The sequence below is a fragment of the Sorex araneus genome, chromosome X, assembly GCF_027595985.1.
Source record: "Sorex araneus isolate mSorAra2 chromosome X, mSorAra2.pri, whole genome shotgun sequence".
Taxonomy (NCBI): Eukaryota; Metazoa; Chordata; class Mammalia; order Eulipotyphla; family Soricidae; genus Sorex; species Sorex araneus.
The window spans coordinates 242542975-242566675 of NC_073313.1; the positions used below are offsets into that span (position 1 = coordinate 242542975).

At 35.4% G+C, this 23701-nt stretch overlaps 1 protein-coding gene across 4 annotated transcripts in view; it reads right to left on the reverse strand.

Annotated features, from left to right (window-relative positions):
- Window positions 1-1361: 1361 nt before the first annotated feature.
- KANSL1L (KAT8 regulatory NSL complex subunit 1 like) overlaps window positions 1362-23701 on the reverse strand; it is a 131794-nt gene continuing 109454 nt past the window's right edge. For 2 of the 4 annotated variants that reach the window (XM_055120484.1, XM_004601324.2), the window contains 9 exons: window positions 22340-22505; window positions 21822-21929; window positions 10741-10869; window positions 10120-10238; window positions 9227-9351; window positions 7643-7697; window positions 6186-6298; window positions 4306-4474; window positions 1362-2357 (listed from right to left, as the gene is read on the reverse strand). In XM_055120484.1, the coding sequence (XP_054976459.1) occupies window positions 2133-2357; window positions 4306-4474; window positions 6186-6298; window positions 7643-7697; window positions 9227-9351; window positions 10120-10238; window positions 10741-10869; window positions 21822-21929; window positions 22340-22505 (1209 nt within the window). In that variant the 3' untranslated portion in view covers window positions 1362-2132. Of the gene's footprint in view, window positions 2358-4305; window positions 6299-7642; window positions 7698-9226; window positions 9352-10119; window positions 10239-10740; window positions 10870-21821; window positions 21930-22339; window positions 22506-23701 lie in introns of those variants that run through there. The other 2 variants (XM_055120485.1, XM_055120486.1) reach the window with 2 other exon arrangements.

Consider the following 23701-nt stretch of genomic DNA (forward strand, 5'->3'; position numbering starts at 1 on the left):
AAAGGTAAGCAGTAGGCTGATGTCTTGGAAAGGATCCAGGATTGTAGAGGATTTCTGATCTGTACCCTTTTTACAAGTGGATCTCTTTAGGAAATGGATTAGATAAACTAGTCTTAACTTTTGACAGAACCATATATCTGAGAATCTAGAACTCTGAATTTTGGCTCCATCCTACCTCCAGCTCCAAGGATTTTTATTTTACAAATCCGACAGACCAGATTAGCCTAAGAGGTAAAGTAAGTCCCGAATTACACTTCAGCAACAAATATGTATCAGTTACTTCATTCTTGTAAATAATCTTTCTAGCTCCTGAGTATGATAGGAAATAACAGGATCAGTATCACTAAGTTGAGGCAACCATGAGGTTTGAAGAATAAGATATGCAAAGTGAAACAGATAGCAGCATATATTGGAAAACTTGATTTTTACACCCCCCAGCCCACGTTATGGTATACAATGTATTAATGTTTTCATTTAACTATAAAAAAAATGATTGTGGGGCTGGAGAGATAGCTTAATGGGCTGAGTTCAGGCTTTTGGAGGCCTGGGTTCAGTCCCCAGGACCACAAGGAATGAACCCTGAGCACAGGATCACGAGTAGCCCTTAAGCACCAAGTGTGTCTCAAAGAAGAAAAAAAATGAGAAAGAAAAGATTGTGCTATGAATGGGTAGTGTTGAATCAAATCAGACATCACAGAGGAATACAGAAATAACTTTAATTAAAAAACTTACATAGAAGATTATAGTATCAGACATGACAAATATTTGAGATTATTTGCCTGGACAACTTGGGTTTGTCTGGCTAATGTCTTTTTTAAAAAATAATGTACAGTAAACTACAAGCAAAAATTTGTCAGTATTGAATCTGAATATTTTTTTTCCTTCTTAAAGGGACTGGTAAAATTTACAATCCCTAACAAAAACAGTGTCAAATCCCCCAGATTAGGCCACATGACCAGGATTGTCAGTTACATAGATACTATAACTTGTTTAACCATTTTTACATGAGAAAAAAAAATCATATTAATTGCCTTCAACTTTATATAGAAAAAAATGATGTATTATCTTCAAAAGAAATTTTATTAATATATACTCCAGTATCCAATATTGTAGCATTATCCTTTGAAAAATTTTAATTCTTATTCTAAGATACAAGAATAGATGCTTAATTGAGTAAACTTATGGTAAGGAATGACCAAAGTAACTACAAATATAACATTTTTATACTTACAGGACTTTACTGTTTGTGAATCTTTTCAAGTTGTTCCTTTTTTTTTTAATGAGATACATAAAACAGATGAAACTCCTAGTTTTCAATAAGTGATAGTTTTAAACTATACCGATATTTAACACCCCTTTGCGTGTCTTACTCTATTGGGCATGAATAGTAAATAAACCTGTGTTTAAGTCCAGCAGATATCACTGATTTCAAATAAAGAAATACTGTATTATCTGGTATACAAGTATTCATAAATAGCTTCTGCTGTTGTTAAGTATGATTTAAATTTTTTTTTCTCTCCACAGTCAAGACTTTTATATGTGTATTATCATTAGAAACCTATTTGCTTTATTTTATACTGCAGTTTTCATTTCTTGGGGTAGTTCATACATGCATTTTTCAAGTGGAGTGGTCACTGCCAGTGTTTTTTTAAAAAATATATACATATTTTTGTGTGTATATATGTATGTATACTTTACACACACTTGTATATTCTAATATATTTGAGGCAATTTTAATGAATTGCTGTGTGTATAGTAATATAGAGGAGCTATTATTTCATGTACAGGTAACGTGTGTATGTGTATGTATGTGTGGGTGTTGTCTTTTTAAATGTGTTTATCCAGTAATGAGATTTGACATCAAACTGCAGCAGTTAATTTTTGGTGCTTGTGATTTGTATCATAAATACAAATGACTAGCACATGTCTGTAGGTGAAAAGCTAGTTATCCCTGTTCAAGAAGGAAAAAGAAATACCTTGCCTGTTTCATAACAGCATAAAATATAAATACATGCATACATGCTCTTATTCTGGAATTGTGACTGAAGGGCGGAAGGTGGGATGGAAAACAGGGATTTTTCCTCCTCGCCTATTTTCCATTCAGTTACATAATTTTCTTAATCTGATCCCTGTCACCTGTTCTTTTTAACTTGAGTAAGTCCAAGACCAAAGGTTTTGTAGTCCATGCCATCTGCGTGCCTTTTGGGCTGGTGGCTATTCTCTGATGCACTGGTACAGAAAACTTCACCAGGTAAAACTGGGCTAGATCTTTCAGTCTGATTATGTTTTTCATCTTGGCATAAGGCATCTGTGTCTTCATCCTTCAATGGAAAAGCCCGTCGTTCCCACCACAAAGACTGAAAGAAAAAATGTTTTTAGTTAAGTTTCAACTAATTTGTTTAAATATATAATCTGTTTATTTCAATTTTATGGTATAATTATTATTTCATTCTTTAGTATATAAAAGTACAAATTTTCATTTGAGTCTAAATACCGAATTAAAATAAAACACTCAATTGTTTAGGGATTACTGGGAATTAATGCTTTTTTATTGAAGTATAATTCGCATAGAATATGATATTAGTTTCAGATGTGCAATATAATGCTCTGATATTTGTATACAATATGATCATCATAGTGAGTATTTTCCATCCATCTGTTGAAATTTCTCAAACTTCAGTATTGTTTTTACCTTTTGTCTTCATGTTACATCTTCATGATTGATTTTATAATAGAAAATTCGTGTTTTCTGATTGTGTTCACCCATTTCACCTAACTCCTCTCACAACACCAATCAGTTCTCTATCTGACAGATGGTTTTATTTTTAGATTCTACATATAAATGAAATCCTGCATTTATCTTTCTCTGAGACTTATTTTACTTAACGTAATTCCTAAGCTCAGGGTCCTCCATCCCTGCCATTGGAAACTGGCATGATTTTATGTTTTGGTGGTTGTGTATGTATTGTGATTTTAACCTGCACTTATCTAGTGGTTAGTGATTTCACATGATTGTTGTTGAAAATATGTCTTCTATATGTCTTTGAAAAAAATGTCTATTTAGCTTGCCCTTATTAAATCAGATTGTTTTTGTTAAAGTTTACATAATTGAGGTATTAATCACTTAATTAATTTCTCATATGATTTAAGAATATCTTCTCCCATTTAAAAGTAGATTGTTTTTGTTTGGTTTATCATTTCTTTTGTTGTGCAGATACTTTAAAATTTGATGTAATCTCCTACCTTCAGTTAGATTTTTTGGTTTTCTTGGTTTTTTGTTTGTTTTTGTTTTGTTTTGTTTTGGGGACATATTCAGCTGAGCTTAGTTATCATTCCTGGTGGGTTAGGGGACCATATGACATACCAGGGATTGAACTCAAGTTGGCACTATGCAAAGCAAGCACCCTCCATGCTATACTCTCTCTCCATCCTCCAAGTTAGATATTTTTTACATTATTTTTAAGTGTTCAAAGAATACAGCAGGTAAGACATTTGCCTTGCATGTTGCCAATCCTGATTCAGTTCCTGGCTCTACCTATGATCCTCTGAGCACCTCCAAGATTGATCACTGAGTAGAAAGCCGGGAATAAGCCCTGACCCAGGCATGACTACAGCACAAAGCAACCAAAAATCAATGGGAGTATTATTTTTATTATTTTTGGTTTGGGGGCCAAAAATAACACCTGACAATACTCAGGGGTTGCTCCTGTTAATTCTGCACTCAGGAATTACTTCTGTTGTTGCTCAGGGAACCAGAGGGATGCCAGGTTGCTGTGTGCAAGGGAAATGCCTACCTGCTGTAATATCACTCGGCTCAGAAGTATTAGTTTTGAGAAAAATGTCTCAAAAATACATACTTAGTGTCAAATCTTTGTAGCAGTTTTTGATTGATTTTTAAGGACTGATTGTGTGTTTGCTATAAGATTTCATTCTCTCTCTTTTTTTTTTTGCCCAGTTTCAGTCTTTTATATGTATCTGTTTAGTTTTCCGAGCACAATTTATGAAAGAGCCTTTCCTTTCCCCACTGTATACTCTTGACATCTTTGTCATAAATTCTTTTTATGTGCAACGAGTTTATGTGGACTCTGTCCCAATGATCTTTCTGTTTCAATGCCAATACAGTCATACATTGATTCATGATGGGCTTCTGAGAATCTTCAGTGGACTCTACAGATAAGTGAGTAGGTGGAATTAAGTCCTGATGTGTTACATCAAATGATAAAATGTTTGTAGTTAGTGACGGGATTAGAAGGCACAGATCCTTTGAGTCTTACTCATTGTTCCATACTGGGCTGTAATACTTACTTTGATTTCTTGACTTTCAGTTAAACAAGGTAAACCGTATGCACCCAAGTCATGGCTCTCTGAAGGCAATTCAGCAGGGCTTTCAGAAGTACAATGTTGATTATTACTAAAGTCATTTGGGTATTCTTTCATAAGCAAGTCTTGTCCTTCAATGTTTTTACTGTAAGCTCTAACAAGAAAATGAAGAAAATATTTCTTGAAGTCTTGAGATTTAAGAATAACCCAAAGCTATAAAATTATATACCTTAGTGAATTTAGCTTGATAGATTTTATTTAAATAGATCTGCCCAAAAGCTATTTTAAAAATTCACCTGTTCATCTTCCTGATGCTATTTATTATTTCACCTCAGACTCTTAAATAGTACTTTATGAATCTTTTGCCAGCTAAATTTTTGCCAAACTGGTTTCTGATTTTATTTTTCCCCAGAAAATAAGAAAAACTTTAACTCTTAATGGTATTTGGTGGGGGGCAGGGCGGGGGAGGGCAGGTGGCAAGGCAGGGCGGTCCACACCTAGGTTACTCCTGGTTCTGTACTCAGGAATTACTCCTGGATGCTTGGGGGACCATATGGGATGCCAGGGATTGATCCTGAGTCATCAGTGTGGAAGACAAGCACCTTACCCACTGTACTATCTGTGTGGCCTTCCCTTAATGGTCTTTGTGAGTTAGAATACCTAGAATCTTCCTTGGTGATTCTGGTAAAATACATTTCTGGAATGTAGATGAGAACTGAATCTTACTTAGGTTTGGATAATCATTGAAATCAAATCAAAAACAAATCTCAAGTCTAGCATTTACTAAACAAATGAATTTTGACAATACTAATTGAGTAGTGGCCCCTCACTAAAAGATGTGCCAGAGTTTGTCATGATCTTTTTTGAGTTTGGACAACAATAAAAATGTCAATAAAGAAAGTTCCCAGGATTTTACATCTAAGAACTTCAGAATATTTGAATTGCTTACATCTAAGTATTTCAAATATTTTCTTTTATAATAGTAAAATACGTATTAATTAAAATTAAAAAGTCACATGTAGGGGACAGAGAGATAGTACAGCAGCTAAAACCCAGGCTTGATTCCTGATACCCCTTATCGCCTCTTGTGCCCATCAGGAGTGATCCCTGAGTGCAGAGCCAGGGGTAAGCCCTGAACACTATATGGTGGCCCCAAAACCAAAAAATAAATCATGAATATTTTCGAAACGCCCAATGTAAATAAAACATTGACTTTCTCATTTAAAATATTTTGTTAAAAGATATTAAAAGATAAAGTTTTTTTCTCCCCCAAAGTATTTCCCCCCAGTGTGCAGAGTATTTTAGATAATTCTCTTTTTCAAATGAACAGGTTTGGGGGATTTTTTTTTTTAACCTGTTTTGAAGCTGTTATATAAAATAGATTACACAGGAATGGATAGTACAGCAGGTTAGGTGCTTGCTTTGCATGTGGTCAACCTGATTTTTACCCATGCACCACATAGGTCAAAGCTCTGCGAGGAGTGATCCCTGTCTGCAGAACAGTGAGCTGGGTGTGGACAAAAACAGCAAAAATAACAAAAAACCAAAATAATAAAATACATGTATTCTAAACTTCAGTTGCACCAAAGTTCATTAATATATTGGGATAGCCTACATTAACTAGAATGAATTGCCATATTATTTGTTGACTTAGATCTATTTCCAAGACTGACAATGAATATAATAAAACATTTTATTTCAACATTATGCAGTTAAATTCTTCCAAATATATTTTGAATGTAAGTCCATTTTCAGTTTGATTGCACAAATAGCTGATAATGTACGTTAAGTGGCTGCATTCATGCAGAATTTCTGTTGATTCTGCATAGATTCCATGATTTGGGGATTGATTTTATAACACCTGCCTGCTGTTTCTTCTGTGCCACTTGCTTTGCTCCCACAGTGACCATCTAGCTTGTTCTCTTTCTTCATATTTTTTGTGTCTTAGGAAGAAGGCTTCATCAGAAAGATCCTCTACCTAGAATTAGAATTAATACGTTTTGTTTTTATTAGAAACGTTTTGAATTCCTAACATGTTTCTGACAGACACACATTGAGGGAAAAATGGGAGGAAAGCTCTAAAATAAATGTTCTGTAATTCAAGAGGATATAAATTCTCATATGAGTTCTAATTCTTAAAGGAGGATTAAATTTATTTAAAAACTTTTCCTCAGTCATGCTCAAAAATGTACCTAGATACAAAACTAACCCTAACACGAAGCCTATAAATCTAACCCTAGATTACACAGAGAGTGATGGTGCTTTTCATTTAGATAAAATTCTTTGTTTCAAAATTTTACCATTCCCTGTGGAGCACAGTGCTGGGGGCCACTCCCAGTGGGAATGGATGGTGCAGGAGTTAAGCCTTGGCCTTCCCACCTGCAGAAGCAGTGGCTTTAGCTCTTAGACACTTCTCCCTAGCCCTTTACATAAAATATTCTTAAATGGTTGTTTACTCAGAAATTTATACTAGTTTCCTAATATAAAGTGCATTATTTTAGGAACATGATATTAACAAATGCATAATCTGTGATGAAAAATCAATAGTCAATTTTACAAATGACTTCTAAAATTTTGGTTGTTGTGTTTTAAGAGTTTGAATTTCCTGAGGAAAATCATTCTGAACTTGGTAGAGTGTATTAAAAGAAAGGATATTAAAAGAAAGTAAAGAGTGTCATAGAAACAAAGTATCTTGTACATAATACTGTTTATATATTACATAATTCGGAATGAGATACGGTATTTTTCCCTGTAGTTGTTCTTGTATGAATGTGGTGTTTACTCATACAGGTTTACCAATTCCTTTCTTGTGAACTTATTATGATCTTTATTGTAGTTAATTTTGGTACATAGCCTGATCTGAAATTATGTGAGGCTATACCTCCTATAAACATTTTACTGTAGAAACTATTCTTGATTGTAAAAACTATCCTAAAGTTCTGTTTTTTCAAACTCAAAAGCAGTATGTTCTCCCAATTTTAAGTATGATATGGCCTTATAATCTTGAATATTAATAACTATTTTATAAAGAACTATATAAGTAATCCTAAGTGAAAATACATTTTCATAATCAACTGTATTTCAACTGAAACAAATGTCATGTTTTACTTTATACTGTATCTTTATTGACTTAGCTGTCAAAGGTACAAAAAATCATTTTTCTATTTTCAATAATGTTCTTAATGAAGAACATTGTTTTTTGAAAAGGAAAAAAATGAGACAGTTAAGGGACCTCAGTTTTCCTTTAGTCCCCCAACTATCAAACTAAGCAAGCGTCATACTATATAGTATGCATTTAGCCCTTATATGAAAGGCAACTCACCTCTTCTTCACCAAAATTATATTTATCCAAAGGCTGAAGAACAACCATCCTCCAACTGTGGGGAAAAAAATCAATTTCAAACAGTTTTTTATTACTGTATTATCTAAAATTAGAAGTTTCATTTACTTTGTTTTGGGGCTATACTCAGCGGTGCTCAGGGTTTTCTTTTTTTCTTTTGGCTCTGTGCTCAGTGATCTCTGATGGGCTTGGGGGACCATACGGGGTGCTGGAAATTGAACTCACATAAGCAGCATGCAAGGCAGTTGCCCTTCTTGATATACTATTGCTCAGGCCCCAGCAGTTTTAATTAACTAAGTACAACTAATGCAGTTGTGAATTCCTTCCTTTGGACTTCCAAATAATTACTCAATTAGTTATTAAAATTCAAATATTTAAATAATACAATACTTTCTCTTTTTTTATGAGAAAAGGACAAGGACAATGATGCCATTGCCCCTGTTAAAATACACTATCTTCTGCATAGTGTATTTTATTCCTAAGAATTTAGTACTTTTAAATTATGTGTAGTATACTGATAAGCTGGTGCAATTTTAAAAAAAGTCTTTAAAAAAAAAAGACTGGTTGGCATTTGCCAACTTCTTTATGTGAAGACTCAATGTTGCCTTATTTGGTTTAACAGATAGCAGATTTCTTCATTTCTGTAAACATCTAACTAACCCAGCCAGCTCCAGCTTTGCACTGTAAATTGAAAAACAGTATTGAAACAGGACATCATAACCATAAATGTTTTTCCTTTCCTAAAACACATCAACAAATTTTCTAGAAATTATCACAGTGTTTTAGAAGTATATCATAAAGTAATGGATAAATGAACTATAAAATATTTGCCCTAGAGTAGGAAAGGGGAGAAGTTACTATTATCACCCACACACTTCTTGCTTATGTTTTCAATCTCGTATCTCTATCATATTCTTAAGAAAGTACTTTAATCACTGCCAGGAAGCAGGTGATTATGTCATTCAAAGATCTCCATAATCTGATTGTAACTTCTTTTGTGTCATCATCACCCTACCTGCTGCGCTATTGCTCCAGCCCAAACAGTAGCTAGTCCGAAAGTAGTGAGTGGTCACAAGGTCAACCTAAAATCAACCTGCAAACTTTGCACTCATAACTTCATTTTTCTCCAAAAAATCTCAATCTCTGGCCAGCCAGTCTTACACAAAGGTACACACCTTTGTTTTTTTCTAGCCTTCCCTGTCATCTTTCTAGTTAATGTGTATATTGCTCACTTGACTAAACATTATCTTATTTTCCCAGTAGCATGACCACCCCATGTAAATGTAGGTACTTGCTTTAATTTTTTTTAACTTAATTTTTTCATAATATTAGGGATATTTCCTTACAATTCTAAGCCCATATGGCATGTTTTCAGCATGAGTAATATAAAAGTTGGAGGGGGTGGAGAGACAAAAAAAGAAAAAGCTTCACCAGTTTCTCTTCAGTTTATCAAACAGAAGGAATGAGGATCATATTCTTTATGTTAATTAAAATTTCAGCTTTACTATGAAATCTTGTTTATTCAGAAAATTACAGAAAAAAAAGAAAAGATGTAAGTATGCATACCTTGGAGTAAGTATTTCTTTATATTGAAGTTTCTCTAGTTTAGCTGGGGCCACTAATGACATGGGAATGACAATATTGTCTATGTCATAAGAGCTTTCACTTCTCAATCTCCGTCGTGCAGTACTCTGCAAAAATAGAATTAGAGTAATTTTATAGTAGCATCTAGTTACATGATATTGAGTTTCAAAAAATTGACTCCATCTGTTAAAACTGTGTATGCCTGGTATAATAAAAACAATTAAGAAGCATAACTTCTGTGAACCAATGTGATATCTTTGAGCACCTATGCAATGTACATTTATGTATGTATTTATCTTATATACAAGCCTGTTTGTAAAACATCAAAAATACAAATACTTTAAAATGTAAGAATTTTATCAGATAAATTACTACAAATTACATTTAGTATAATTATCATTTAAAAGATCTATTTTTATTAGTGAAGGCTATTAACTGGTCAACCATTCAGTAAAGATTGCTATTACAGCCCTTATGTATTCCTGTTCTTTACTGTCCTTTAGAAATTCTCCCTTCTTTGACCTATATTTGGCTAGACAACAAAAACCAAAACAAGAAAAACATAGTAACAAAATCCAAAACAAGAACACAGGCGGTAAATTCTTATTAGCAACATTATATTTAGCTTCATGTTAAGGAGTAGGGAAGCTTAAATTTTTTAACACTAATTAGAGAAACTATAACCAAGGATTAATAAACAATTCTTCCTAGTAAAAATGTTTAATCAAATTCATTGTCTCTTAATGAGATAAAGTTATTAATATCTTAATACAGTAGTAAGTAATGCTGTTATAGATTATACTCTATGGCTCCCCCCCCAGTTAGTTTTAAACATTTACAAAGAAGTTTTAGAGTATGGTATACAAAAATCCTACTTGTGATGATGAAGTCTGGGGTCTTGGCATAACATTCGCATTAGTAACAGCAGTAAAATTGTTATGGGATCCTGATTCAGTGCGCTGAAAAGCAAATTCTTCAAATCTAGTTCTTTCTCCTGCATGGGAAGAACCATTAAGATTATTGCACATGATACATAACTAATGAGCATTACAATTACTTTCCTAGTTAGGTAATGTTCCTTATCTGTTCACAGACCTTTTAAATTACTAGAAAAAATTTTATCAAGAAAAGTGAAGGAAAGGGGTGGAGGGAGTCTACCCACAGTTTTGCCATGTTCATTTTCATTTCCTGGAATCTTGACATTTTTATCCAACACAAAATGTTAATATTTCAGTGAAGAACCTTATCCAGAAAACAACCTTGGAGTATTGTGTCCTGTCCAAGAGGACAGTTACTAATCAGAAAATGTGGGAAGGAATGAATGCCCAGTTCAAAATAATTGTGAACTGACTAGATGAAAATGCTGTCTTAATGTTCATTAGACCGTGGGTATTTTGTGTAATTAGTGACTGTTCTGGATTGTAAATTCCTATGAGACACGTTCTTCGGAGACTGATTTTTTTTTAGTACTAGTTCTCATTCTCATTTAAACCTACCTAATGCTGTTTCACTCAAATGTCTTTTCTTTCTTCCTTGTAACATCTGTGCAGAAGATTCTGATTTTATTTGAGATTTACATGTAGGAAAATACCCATTTCTCCACTGATTCAAAGAAGTATTATGTACTAAAACAGGTAGAAAGAAAACGAAAAGTTTTAATTAACAAGAGTAGTGAATGTTTGTTTATTTTTACTCACAATTTTACAGACTTTTAATATACCAGTTTAGAATTTCACATAATAATACAAGGTGAAGGACTTTTAATAGAAAATACCCAGATGAAAATCCTTTAAACTAGTGATCCTTAACCTTTTTCTGACTGTAATCTCTTCTGACCTTGTTTCCTTTCCTGTCCAACCATTTAAAATTTCATGTCCTGTGCTATGGCACCCCTGTTTTGTGATTTTCGTGTGTGGCCCTGGTAATATCCTGGGTGTGAGGGTCATATGGCCCAAAGTTGAGAAATGCTGCTTTTAAACTATGCTCAGGAAGGGCCCAGTATCCTGTTTTTGTTTTTATATTTGAAAAAAAATGTAAAGGAAAAGCAATCTGTTTTCAGAAATTTAGTTTATATATAAAGTCTTGAGTGATGATCTGAAGGCAGTTCCTGCTTACCCTGTTATTTGGAAATAATTCAAGGGCAAATAGTACAACAGATCAACAGATTAGGACCTCTTTAAGAGTAAAACTAAGATTTCTTCTTACCTTTGATTTGTACAGAGCATTGTTAATTTATATTTTAAAAGTTTAAGTCACTTAATATTTCTGTGGCTTAATTCCCCTACCTGTAGAATAAAGATAATAGCAATTATCCTGAGATTGTGGGTATGAAATGAGTTAATTGCGGTACTAGTCATTGGAAGAATAGCTGATGTGTATTAAATATCTTAATTACACTGTTACTGCATTAAGCCTGTATTTTCAATGGTATTAATAACCTACTTGGCTTCTTTTTTGAAGGGCTTGGAGCTATGGAAAGTAACAGAAAAAGAAGTATCTAGACTGAAATGCAAGATTCTCACCAACATTGAAAAAGAAAGCATGGTTTAATACCAATGACAGATTAATTTCAGAATGGCAAAGCCACCCTAAAAATAATAGAAATTTTATACAAAGATAAAGGCGAAGATATGCACATATACATACACATTAGCAAGTAAAAAAGGAACTCGTAAATAGTGTAGAATTTTTAAGGATTCTCTAAAAGACTTAATGCCATATGAAATTTCACTATGGGACAAATCTGGCACAGGACGTGAGTCCAACACTAACGATGCCCTGCACCTGTAGGAAAGGAAAACAAAGAACAATGATCTATAGTCACTGGTTGAGGATGACTGCACCTGTCCATATATCGATGAGGCCACACAAAGATGTTATCTGTCATTGTCATTTTCATCCCTTTGCTCATCGATTTGCTCGCGCGGGCACCAGTAACGTCTCCATTGTGAGACTTGTTACTGTTTTTGGCATATCAAATACACCACAGGTAACTTGCCAGGCTCTGCCGTGTGGGCAGGATGCTCTCGATAGCTTGCTGGGCTCTCTGAGAGGGGCGGAGGAATTGAACCTGGGTCAGCTGCATGCAAGGCAAATGCCCTACCACTGTGCTATTGCTCCAGTGACCTGAAAGATGGTGAACTATGCCTGGGCAGGGCGAAGCCAGAGGGAACTGGTGGAGGTCCGTAGTGGTCCTGACTTGCAAGTCGGTCGTCCAACCTGGGTATAGGGGTGAAAGACTAAGTGAACCGTCTAATAGTTGGTTCCCTCCGAAGTTTCCTTCAGGATAGCTGGCACTCTCGCATGACCACCCAGTTTTATCTGGTAAAGCGAATGATTAGAGGTCTCGGGGCCAAAACGATCTCAACCTATGTTATTATCTACTTTAGCAAAATAAAGTCTTAAAGCCATCTGAAGTGAAATAGGTGAGTAATTTTTCTACCCATTTTTCCCACTTTGAATCATCCTTTGTCCTATCCACAAGTGCTGAGAATAGCACAAATCTCTATTTCTTCCATGAAAGGAACTCCCAAAATGGCAGTAGCACTATAGTCCCTTTGTTCATCCATTTGCTCGAGCGAGCACCAGTAACCTCTCCATTGTCAGACTTGTTACTGTTTTTGGCATATCAAATGCGCCACAGGTAGCTTGCCAGGCTCTGCCATGTGGGCGGAATAGTCTCAGTAGCTTGCCGGACTCTTAAGAGGGGCAGAGAAATCGAACAGTCAAGGTTCCCAAAATCTGAATTATCAACACCAGAAAACAAACGTAAAAACAACAAATAGAAGAATGTCTCAAGACATTATTAGAAATAATGATTAAATAGGTTGTAAAACTTGCTAAGGGAAACAAAAGATACCACAAGAGCTCAAGTAATTTAAGAAGAAAATCATTAATTGAGCTGAATAATGGAGTGGACAAAACTTAAATTGAAGGAGTTGGATGAGGAATCACACAGCTTAAGCAGGGTGATGGAAAAACACAAAAGTAAAGGATTAAGTTGGAGTAATAAGGACAAACAAAAAGAGGTCCAGGATTCACGTGAGGGGCAGTAATTCTTAGCAATGAGGACATCCTAAAAGGCTGCAATAGATGGGATGAAAACGACAAAACTAGATGAAGGAAAACAATGGTCACTAGGAAAATAAAGCAGTATGGTCTCTTGTCTGGCTGTCTTCCCCGAGGCCCCTCGGAGGGGGTGGGCTTCAGCTTCCCTCCCTGCCCCGAGCGAAGCTCCCTGCCGAAGACCTCTGGAGCCTAGATACAGCCATGCTCAAGGCTCCTCTCCACACGATCAGACAGGCCTCACGCATGAAGGAACCGGCAGAGGAATGCAGGTATGTGGGACCCGGGGCTGAGACCTCCAAGCCTGTTCAGATTGGGACTGGGCCTCTTCCACCCAGATTACCCATTTTCCAGTAGCTAGGCAGTCACACCCAGGGACTGCCCCTGGCTCCGTGTAATCCCACCAACGGCCAACATCCGGAGACTATAAAACCAAGCTCCCATAAGCTCAACATATATTTCTCAACGTGGGAGAGCCTCACAAACTCCCCATGGCATATTCATATGCCAAAACCAGTAACAATGATGGGTCTCATTCCCCTGACCATGGAAGAGCCTCCAAAGCGACACTATTGGAAAGGACGAGTAAAGAGAGGCTTCTAAAATCTCAGAGCTAGTATGAATGGAGACATTACTGAGACTACTCGAGAAATTTGATGATCAATGGGATGATGATGATGATGATGGTCCTACAATATCTCACCTCCCTTAAGGGATATGGAAAAAAAATAGAAAACAAGATGGCTGGTACATTTCTAAAACAACTGCAGGCCTGGAGCTACAGTAGAGTGGGTGGGGTGCCTGCCTTGATGTCAACCAGGGTTCTAGCCCCTGCATCGTATATGGCCCTAAGTACCACCAGGAGTAAGTCTTGAGCATTGCCCAGTGTGTCCCAAAACCAAACAAAAACACTAGAATTGAGAGTTGGGTCTTCAAATGTTTATGAGCCCATCATATTGTAAGGTCCGGGAGTGTCTATTTTGTAAGTGAGTTGTAGATAGAACCACACCTACTGGTGCTATTGGCTTATTCCTGGCTCTGCCAAGGATCTCCTACTGTACTCAGACGGCTACTTGAGGTGCTGGGGATTGGACTAACATTGGCAATGTGCTCTGTGCAAGCATCTTAACCCCTGTAGTGTCTCTGGTTTCACCCATGAAATTAGTTCTGGAATTTCGAAAAACAAATTTCGACAATTCACTATTCTGAAATCCACAACCTCTAAATTTATATGTACATCTGTCCTTTAATCCCATCAAAGGCCAACATCCAGAGACTATAAAACCAAGCTCCCAGAAGCAAATCAGCATCTTACAACCTAGTTCTCCCTGAGAACCTGGCAAGCTACTGAGAGTTTTCTGCTGGCATGAGAGAGCCTGATGTATTCATATTCCAAAACCAGTAACAATGGCGTATTCATATGCCCAAACTAGTAAGGATGGGTCTCATTCCCCTAACCCTGAAAGAACCTCCAGTGCGGCCTCCGTTGGGAAGGATGAGTAAAGAGTCTTTTAAAAATCTCAGGGCAGGACGAATGGAGACATTACTCGAGAAAATCTACGACCAGGATGATACTGATGATGATGATGATGATCTGTCCTTACTCTATATCTTTTGAGGTGTAGTGAGCAATTACAATACTAGGAAATGTATGACTATTTGGAGGGACACAAACAAAACCAGGCAGGGTTCCAACCTTGGTGTAGTTGATACTTTAAAAAAATAATAAAACTAGTGATAGCAAAGAAGTATTTGTTTAGAAAAGTTAATGAGTAGTAGACAGTAAAGAGTAGAAAAATGATAGATTTTAAATATGAGTACATGTTCTTGTCATTCAAAACTATTCTGATGAGTATCAGCACTTAAATTGTTTTTGTCTGCATCGTCACTATTGGAAATTAAATACTTGCTCATTCTTCAACATACTAGTTTGGCTTTCCCCTACTTCCTTGAAAGTCGTGCTGTAAAAGTTGCACTAAAAGGGGCTAGAGAGATAGTATAGTGGGTAAGGCACTTGCCTTGCACGTGTCTGACTCAGGTTCAATCCCTGGCACGCCATATAGTTTCCTGCCAGGAATGGCCCCTGAGCACTGCTGGGTGGGTGTGGCCACAAAATAAAAATGCACCAACAGACTGTCACTGTCATCCTGCTGTTCCTCAATTTACTTGAGCGGTCCCCAGCAACATCTCCATTAGACCCAGCCCTGAGATTTTAGCAGCCTTTCCTTACTCTGCTTTCCTAAAGATTGGAGGTTTTTTTTTTAGGGTCAGGGGAATGAGACCTGTTATCATTACTGTTTTTGACATATCGACTATGCCCCGGGGAGCTTTCCAAGCTCTGCTGTGCAGGCAGGATATTCTCGGTGGCACCAATAGATAGTAAGGGATAAATCGAAACTCTGTGGCAAAGCACAAGAAAAGATCTGTCTAGTTATCTCTACAGAACTGGTCCTATAAGACTACAAGGCTGTTTGTAATATTTAGATGGTTAATGGTTTCATATTCCCATGACAAATCATGTTACATTTTAAAATCCAGTTATTCAGTAAGTGCCAACATTTTATTAACCTTGTGGTTTTGTTAGAAATCCAGAATCTCACCCTTTTAAGTTTCAATTATATGTTTAAAGCATCATCTTTGCCTTTTCCCCATCACTTCTCAAAAAAAACCTTTATTAAAGCACCATGAGTTACAAAGTTATTGGGTTTTTGATATACAATGTTTCGTCACCCATCCCATCAACAGTGTAAACTTTTCTACCCCAGTATTCTCAGGCTCCCTCTCCTACCATTTCCCCTGCCGGCCAACTTGACAGGCATCTTTTTAAGTTTGGTCATTAAAGTCTGGGGCTCGTGATTTCAGTGTTGACTTTGCTTTGGATATTTAGCTGTATAGTACAGCGGGTAGGGTGTTTGCCTTGCACGCGGCTGACCCGGGTTCAATTCCTCTGTCCCTCTCAGAGAGCCCGACAAGCTACCGAGAATATCCCGCCCGCATGGTATAGTCTGGCAAGCTACCTGTGGTGTATGTGATATGCCAAAAACAGTAACAAGTCTCACAGTGGTGCCATTATTCGTGCCCGCTTGAGCAAATGGATGAACAACAGGATGACAGTGCAGTGATAGTGCATTCCTTAATACCACTGAAATACCTGAGTCCCCCAGGCCCCTGCCCCCATTTCTTCTCATTTCTTCCTTCTCTTCACTCTGCTTCTTTCCTTCTCCATATACTCTGGGGTCAAGTGTAATCTAGGCATCTCCACTTTAAACGATTGCATTTCCTCATTCAGTTACTCTAAATATCACATATAAATCTAACTTGAAACTCTGCTATAGAACCATAGTGATCAAAACAGCACAGTATTGCAATAAGGATAGATTCTGACCAATGGGTCAGAACAGAATATACAAGAACAAACCCCCACATATATGGTCAGCTCGTTTTTGACACAGGTGCTGAGAGCATGAAATGGAGTAAAGAGCCTCTTCAACAAATGGTGATGACAAAACTGGATAAACGTGAACAAAATTGGAGCCGTACCTCACACTTTACACAAAAGTCAGTGAATCAAACACCTTGAGATCAGACCAAGATCTATAAAATAAATTGAGGAAAATAAAGGCAGAATGCTTCAAGATCGGATCTCTGAGGTGTCTTCAATGATACAATGCTACTGGCAAAGGTGACAGAATGAAAAATAAATGGGACATCAAATGAAAGTTTCTGTGCCACACAAGAAATCCATGTCTTGATCTTTCTGTCTCAGTCTTCTGGTCAGTCACATGCTCATAATATTTTTTTTCACATTTGCCCATAATTGTATCTTTTGCCCCATTATAATTGCTTCCATTTCTAGCACAGAACACGTGTTCAATAAAGATGAAATTCAAATTTTACTTAAGTATATAGAAATACCTAACAATAAGAAAACCTTTAAATAGATCAGTTATTTTAAGACACTCGGTAAAATTTAATACTTAAGTTTGAAGTGTTGATGCTGATTAAGGTGAGGACTAGATTGGGATACAAAATGTTGATTTGCCTAAAGCAATTATAGCATTCAACACAATTGTCATTAGCTCTCAATTTCTGTTGACTTATTCCATTACATTGATAATTACTATTAATTTTGTGCCTGAGACATTTACATGTCATTTTTTAAAGTCAGAAAAATTGGGGAGCATTGGAAAATATAACCACATAATCTCACTAATTAGTATATTTGACTTTTTATAGTCCCTTTTAGTGATAAACTAAATGTTACTTTTATTTGTATATGTAGACAGTTGTGTTTTATCTGAAAAGCACTCTTGGTTTTTTCTAAATAAATAACACTTATTTAGTTAGAGACAGTATTCATTTTAACTTGCTCTAACTGTTGGGAGCTAGGTGTTACCAATATTGAATTATTTATATTATGGACAAACATCTTCATCAAATGTTTCAAACTTTGTTTATCTCGGTTTAAGGGCCACAGTGCTCCAGGCCCTACTCCAGGGTAATGTGTTCAAGGATCATTTCCAGTAGTACTTAGGGATATACGATGTCAGGGATCAGGCTAGAATCTGCTGTATTCAGCTAATGACGTCACCCTGACTGCTCCCGATCTCATCTGATCTTGGAAGCTAAGCAGGGTCCAGCTTGGATCTTGGAAGCTAAGCAGGGTCCAGCCTGGTTAGTACATGTGTGAGAAGAACCAGCTGTATGAAAGGCAGTGCCTTAACACCCTTGTTCTATTCTCTGGTGCCAACATTTAAAATAATTAAAAAAATTTAGTCTCAGGATACATTTCAGGGAGTAGAAATGGATGGAAAAGGATGTTATATAACCTATCTCCTGTTCTATCCTAAGCATAGATAAGTGTTCCTTATTCTTAGTGACTGATTCTTTTTTTCCTCTAAATTTTTTTGTGGAAAGTTTTTAATAAGCACAAATGGAGAATACAATAATTTCAGTAACTATAATTGATTGAACATCAGTAGTTATGCATTATGAACTCCTAGCCAATCTTGTCTCATCTTTCCCCAGAAATATGTTTTGCCAAAGTTTTCTAAAGCAAATCTCAAAAAATGTGTCAGTCATCTTGAATCTGACAGAGTATGATTACATATATATTAACACAACAGAAGCAACCATTCATTAATGTTTACATCTTGTTCAAAATTTTGTGATAACTCAAAAACGGGTGTGATATAAGAAAAAACATTTTTAAGATTATAATTAGGCTATATAAAGAAAACATTTTGTCCTATATTCTCTAGTGTTTTCGTTCTTACATAACTTTTAAGAAACTGTTTTTCCCTCATACCTGTGTCGTGCTCAGGGCTTACTCTCATCTCTGAACTCCTGCCGGGCTCAGAGGAGCATATGTGGTGCTGGGGACTGAACCTGTGTTGGTTGCATACCAGACAAGTACCGCATCCCCTGCGCTATCACTCCAGCTGCTTACAAAAAGTTTAAAAGCTGCATATTCCACTGCTGATGGTCTTATCTCTAAGCTGTTCCAGTTTACAATGTCTCTTTATTACATATGATGTTAAGATGATAATATCGTGTGTAAGATTGCTTTAATATTTAAAAGAGAACTTGAAAATAGATTGGGTCAGTTACAGTAAACAGTTTAATAAACATTTATATTGAGCAAGTACATAAGTAGGTTTTTTGGATCACTGCTCAGGGCTTACGCCTGGTGGTGCTCAGCGAAACATGTAGTGTGCTAGAGATTAAATACAGGTCAGCTGTGTGAAAGGCAAGCACCTTACCTCCAGCCCCACAAGTATGTTTATCTCAAGATTATGTAAAACTAGCTTAAACATAGGTCCAAAGGCAACAGAGTCTGAGAAATAGTCTATAGTAGAAAGCTTAGGGTTTGGGGTGACATAGACAGTGGTGGAGGGTGTGGTATTGGAATGTTTTATGCAGGAAACCCTACCATACCAGTAACAGTTTTGTAAAGGATCGTGCATAAATGAAAGTTTAAAAACAAAATAGTTTAAAGCACTGTAAAGCATTTTATAACATTTCTTAAACTTCCATCAATTCTTGATGTTAGTTGGAATATCCTAGGTCTTATTTTTAGCACACAATTGGTTACTTTTTATGTTTAAACATCTGTAATTTGAAAATAGAGTAAACATGTATCACTTAGGCATGTAAGCACTGTCATCTATTATTTCAATATTATCATTGAACACAAATGAGTTTTGAAAAATTCTTTTAATAGAATTTTCTTTTTCTAAAAATTGTTGGGGTTGGGGCCATACTTGGCAGTACTCCAGGATTCTAAGCACCAGTACTCCTGGTTCTGAGCATCAGTACTCCTAAGTCTGCACTTAGGAAATGCTCCTGGTGAGCTTGGAAAACCATGTGGGATGCCAGAGATTGAGTCCGCATGAGCTGTGGGCCAGGCAAGTCCCTTACCCACTGCAAAATATCTCTGGCTCATAAGGAATCATTTTAAACTTTAATTTTTTAAGCATTTAATCTCACCAGAATGTATCTTAGTCTTTGCCCATCATAAATTTGCTTCAATGTGCTATACAAACTAGAGATTTCATTTTTTCCCAAAAAGACGTTTTGGGGGATGAAGGTGCACCCCCAGCAGTGCCCTAGGAGTCTTTTCCAGTGACACTTGGTCTAGTGGTGTGGACATAACAGGTCCGAACAGTGCTTAGGCCCAGCAGTGTTCCAGGACCACTTAAGCTGGTATTGAGATAGGATGGGGGCACATGTGGTTCCAAGGATTAAACACTGTAATTCATGGGATCCAGCCCTTTGGGTTTTTTCCCTTGACTCAAAAAGTTATTGCTAACTGCCACTGATCCCAGACGAAATCTAGTTATTTAAAGCATGGATTCTGAACCATACTACTTGGATTTGTGGAAAGTTCATTGAGAAAAAAAAAAACCTCACAGATGTAAAACAAGGCATTTAAAAATAGCCTTCTAGTGCCATATAAAGAATGCTTTGTAAGAGCTGTTATTGACTGGGCAATACTTTTACAGGAAATATGACCTTTATTATATCGTGACCTAATAGGTTTGTCTCTGGACTTCTATAGTTTCTTTGAACTGGTTTCCATCAGAACCACAATATTTTAATGATTAGAACATTGTAACATTTTGTTATCTGACAGCACCTTTACTGATAGTGAGATTTTTGTTGGTACCCAACATTTTCTGAGTTATACTTAAAAGCTTTGTTCTACAAGAAGAATACTGTCTGGAATTGCATTACAAGTTTATTTGGTGAAAACTATTAGATTACTGTCAACAGAGAACCAAAGAGATAATACTATCTCTTTGGTATTATTTGGTGGATGGGACACTTTCCTTGCATGCTGCTGACTGGAGTTTGATCCTGATATTAAATATGATTCCCTAAGCACCACACCATGGGTGTGATCCCAGAAATAATAAATGTTTTCTGGGATAAGATCCATGTAGTCATACACTCTTTCTGTTAGCTACTAGAATACGATAATTATTTCCATATAGGCATATACTCATACATTTCTTAGTAAGCTTTTAGAAAGTTTTCTTTACATAGTAGTTACCTGTTAAATTTATTCTTATATATTTTATATTTATATGGTCAGTGTGTCTAGGATAATTTTTTTAGTTATATAATCTGATTATTTCTGGTATTTCTAATGCACTTGTTTTAAAATACACCTTTCAGTTGAAAAAATTATTTGGGAAGCAATTTATTTTATTACTACTTTGAGGATAAGAAGAGTATAATTTTGTAGACAACATGCTTGCTGTTTTCTTCTTTTGGTTGCTTCTAAGCATAATATCCTATTGAGAACTTACAAACTCATTTATAACTCCTAAAGTTTCCTTTTGTGATTTGTTTCATTTAAAATTCTGCGAAAAAAACTAGAGTTGATTTTGAATAAGGAATTAAGCGTGTGAAGTTTTCCCCTAAAAGACTTATAATATAGTTTACCAATTAGTTCCTCACTTCCTCAATGATTTTCAATTCTTTCCTTATTTAATAACATACAAGCTATGTACTCTGCTTCATGGATATATATCTCTAGATGTCAGCAAGGTAGAATCAGTGCTTTTAATTATAGATCTTTATCATGATTTCATATGTAGCTAGGCTAGGTTTAATACATTTCTAGCAATTCCTTTTGTATTTTCCTGTTTTTTTCTTGGCAGTTGGCTCTATGATTTTTTTTTTTAAGTTAACCAATTCTAATAGAACTTCAGGTTACACTGCTTTACACATGTCACTCAACAGGAATAACTGATATCTTTATTTTTCCACCTAGCTATTTCCCCATTTTAATTTAAATTTACAAATAATAATTCATAATTTTCATTCAATATGTGTTTCTAATTAAGATTATTCACATGTAATTTTGTGTGTAGTGATTTGTTCAAAGTGAATACTAAAAACTAGGACTATAAATTTATTCCATCATTAAATTTTATTTCCTTAGAAAGCAAAAATAATAAACATGAAATATGTAAGCAGGATATAAAATTTGTATATAACATACCAGGTGATGGAGATATGATACAGTCGCCTATAAACTTATTTTCAGTAAGATCTCCTTTTATTTCCGTCTTTTTTAACAATGTTTCAAAATGAAAATGAAGAGGCACATCTGGAAAAACATAAAGTCAAAAGTGTCCTCAGTGAACATTGCTCCTGAGTTTGATTCCTGACACTGCATCACATATGCCAAGCCTGATACTGGCAGCACTGCTGTTGGAGAGCCTCAGTGCCAACAGCATTAAAGACCACCAGCACATCACAACCGTGTGGGCACCCTTTGATCATAGCATCAATAAGTAAAGGGACAACAAATTTTATTTCATTTTATTTTTCTAAGATTGAACATTAATTTCACACATGACTATTTTCTACTATGAGAACTATTAAATCTAGTATCTAGTCACACTATTGATAAAAACTTTGTAAGACTTTATATATGATTAGATTTCAACATAGGAAATACTTAGGGTCACTTGGGTTTTTAAAAATTAATTCGTTTATTATTCTAAAGAAGCTTACCTGATGGCAATGACAAAACAGAATGGAAAGAAGAATCTAACTCGGATACGTGTTCTCTTAATAGTTCAGACTTTGAATTGTGCTCACAGCTACTCCATGTTGAAGCTGACTGCAGGCAAGGCATCTGAGTAGTAGTTAAAAATTTTTCTTTTGAAGAAGGCAAAGTCTGTAAGGAAAAAAATTTCTAAGACTTCATTTTTGTTTGAAAACTGAATCAGAGACAATAAAAGTTATAAAACATCTGAATGGCACCAGAAAGAGGTCTTAGCTTAATAAATCACCTTGGAAGAAAAGTCTCAAAATGCCATAGAGTAAGAGAAGCTACTGAAGGCCATGAATGAGATATGACTAGTCCTTTTTCATATTTTCAAAATGAAGATCAATCTAGTGCATTCTCCTATCTTATGAAATCACAGGGAAAATGAGTTTGAGGAATTGAGACAAAAGAAAATGATTATATAGTAGGTTAGTAAGTGTAAACATGACAGTCATTAATTAAGATTAAGACTTGTTTTCTTTCTTGAAATTTATTATAATAAATGTAACTGGAGTCTCGACCTTAAATTCTAATGCCAGACAGTATCTACATGAAAATTAGTGAAATACTGTGAGTCTTTTATGTTTGCATCTATAAAAAATTAGAAATAAAGACATTATATAAAACATGCACCATATCATTGTGAGTTTCTTAAGTAGTTATGCTCTGAACCTAGGAATCTCAAAATATAGCATCTTACTAGATTTAAAAAGTTATGTTGCTATGTTACATATGCATACTGTTTAAATACTGGATTATTAAATTATTTTATGCCTATTAGTATGCAATCAATGAAAATTATAAAACTGGGAAAATATTTTAAAATACTTTTTTAAATCATTAGGATTCACATATACTTCTTCGCACATTTACATCTACCTTCTATAGTAACAAAAAGGATTTTGTTTTTTCCATCTATTGATATTTCAAGTGTCTGTAATTATTGAGCCCTTCAGGTGCTATTTTTAAATAGTTTAATTTTTATAAACTCACATTAAGTTTGGGAACTTTCTTGAGATTGACTTTCAAGGCTAAAGTTGGACTTTTGGGGGGCATAACAATTCAACTAGATTTTTTCTTGACCACTAGCTCCTTCAAGATAGGTACTATAATTTACTTAGTCCTATAACTCTGTATAGTTGAAGCTTAAATGTACAGCTGAAGCTTAAAGGCTGACCAACTGAATTTTTATCTTTTAGATTTTAAAAAGAAAGCATGTAAATAAAATTTTTCAAACATATTTTAGCTTGAGTCTGTTTCGTACTTCAGGAAAAAAGAAATAGTCCCTATTAATATATGCTAAAATTTAGCTAAAGACTTTTATT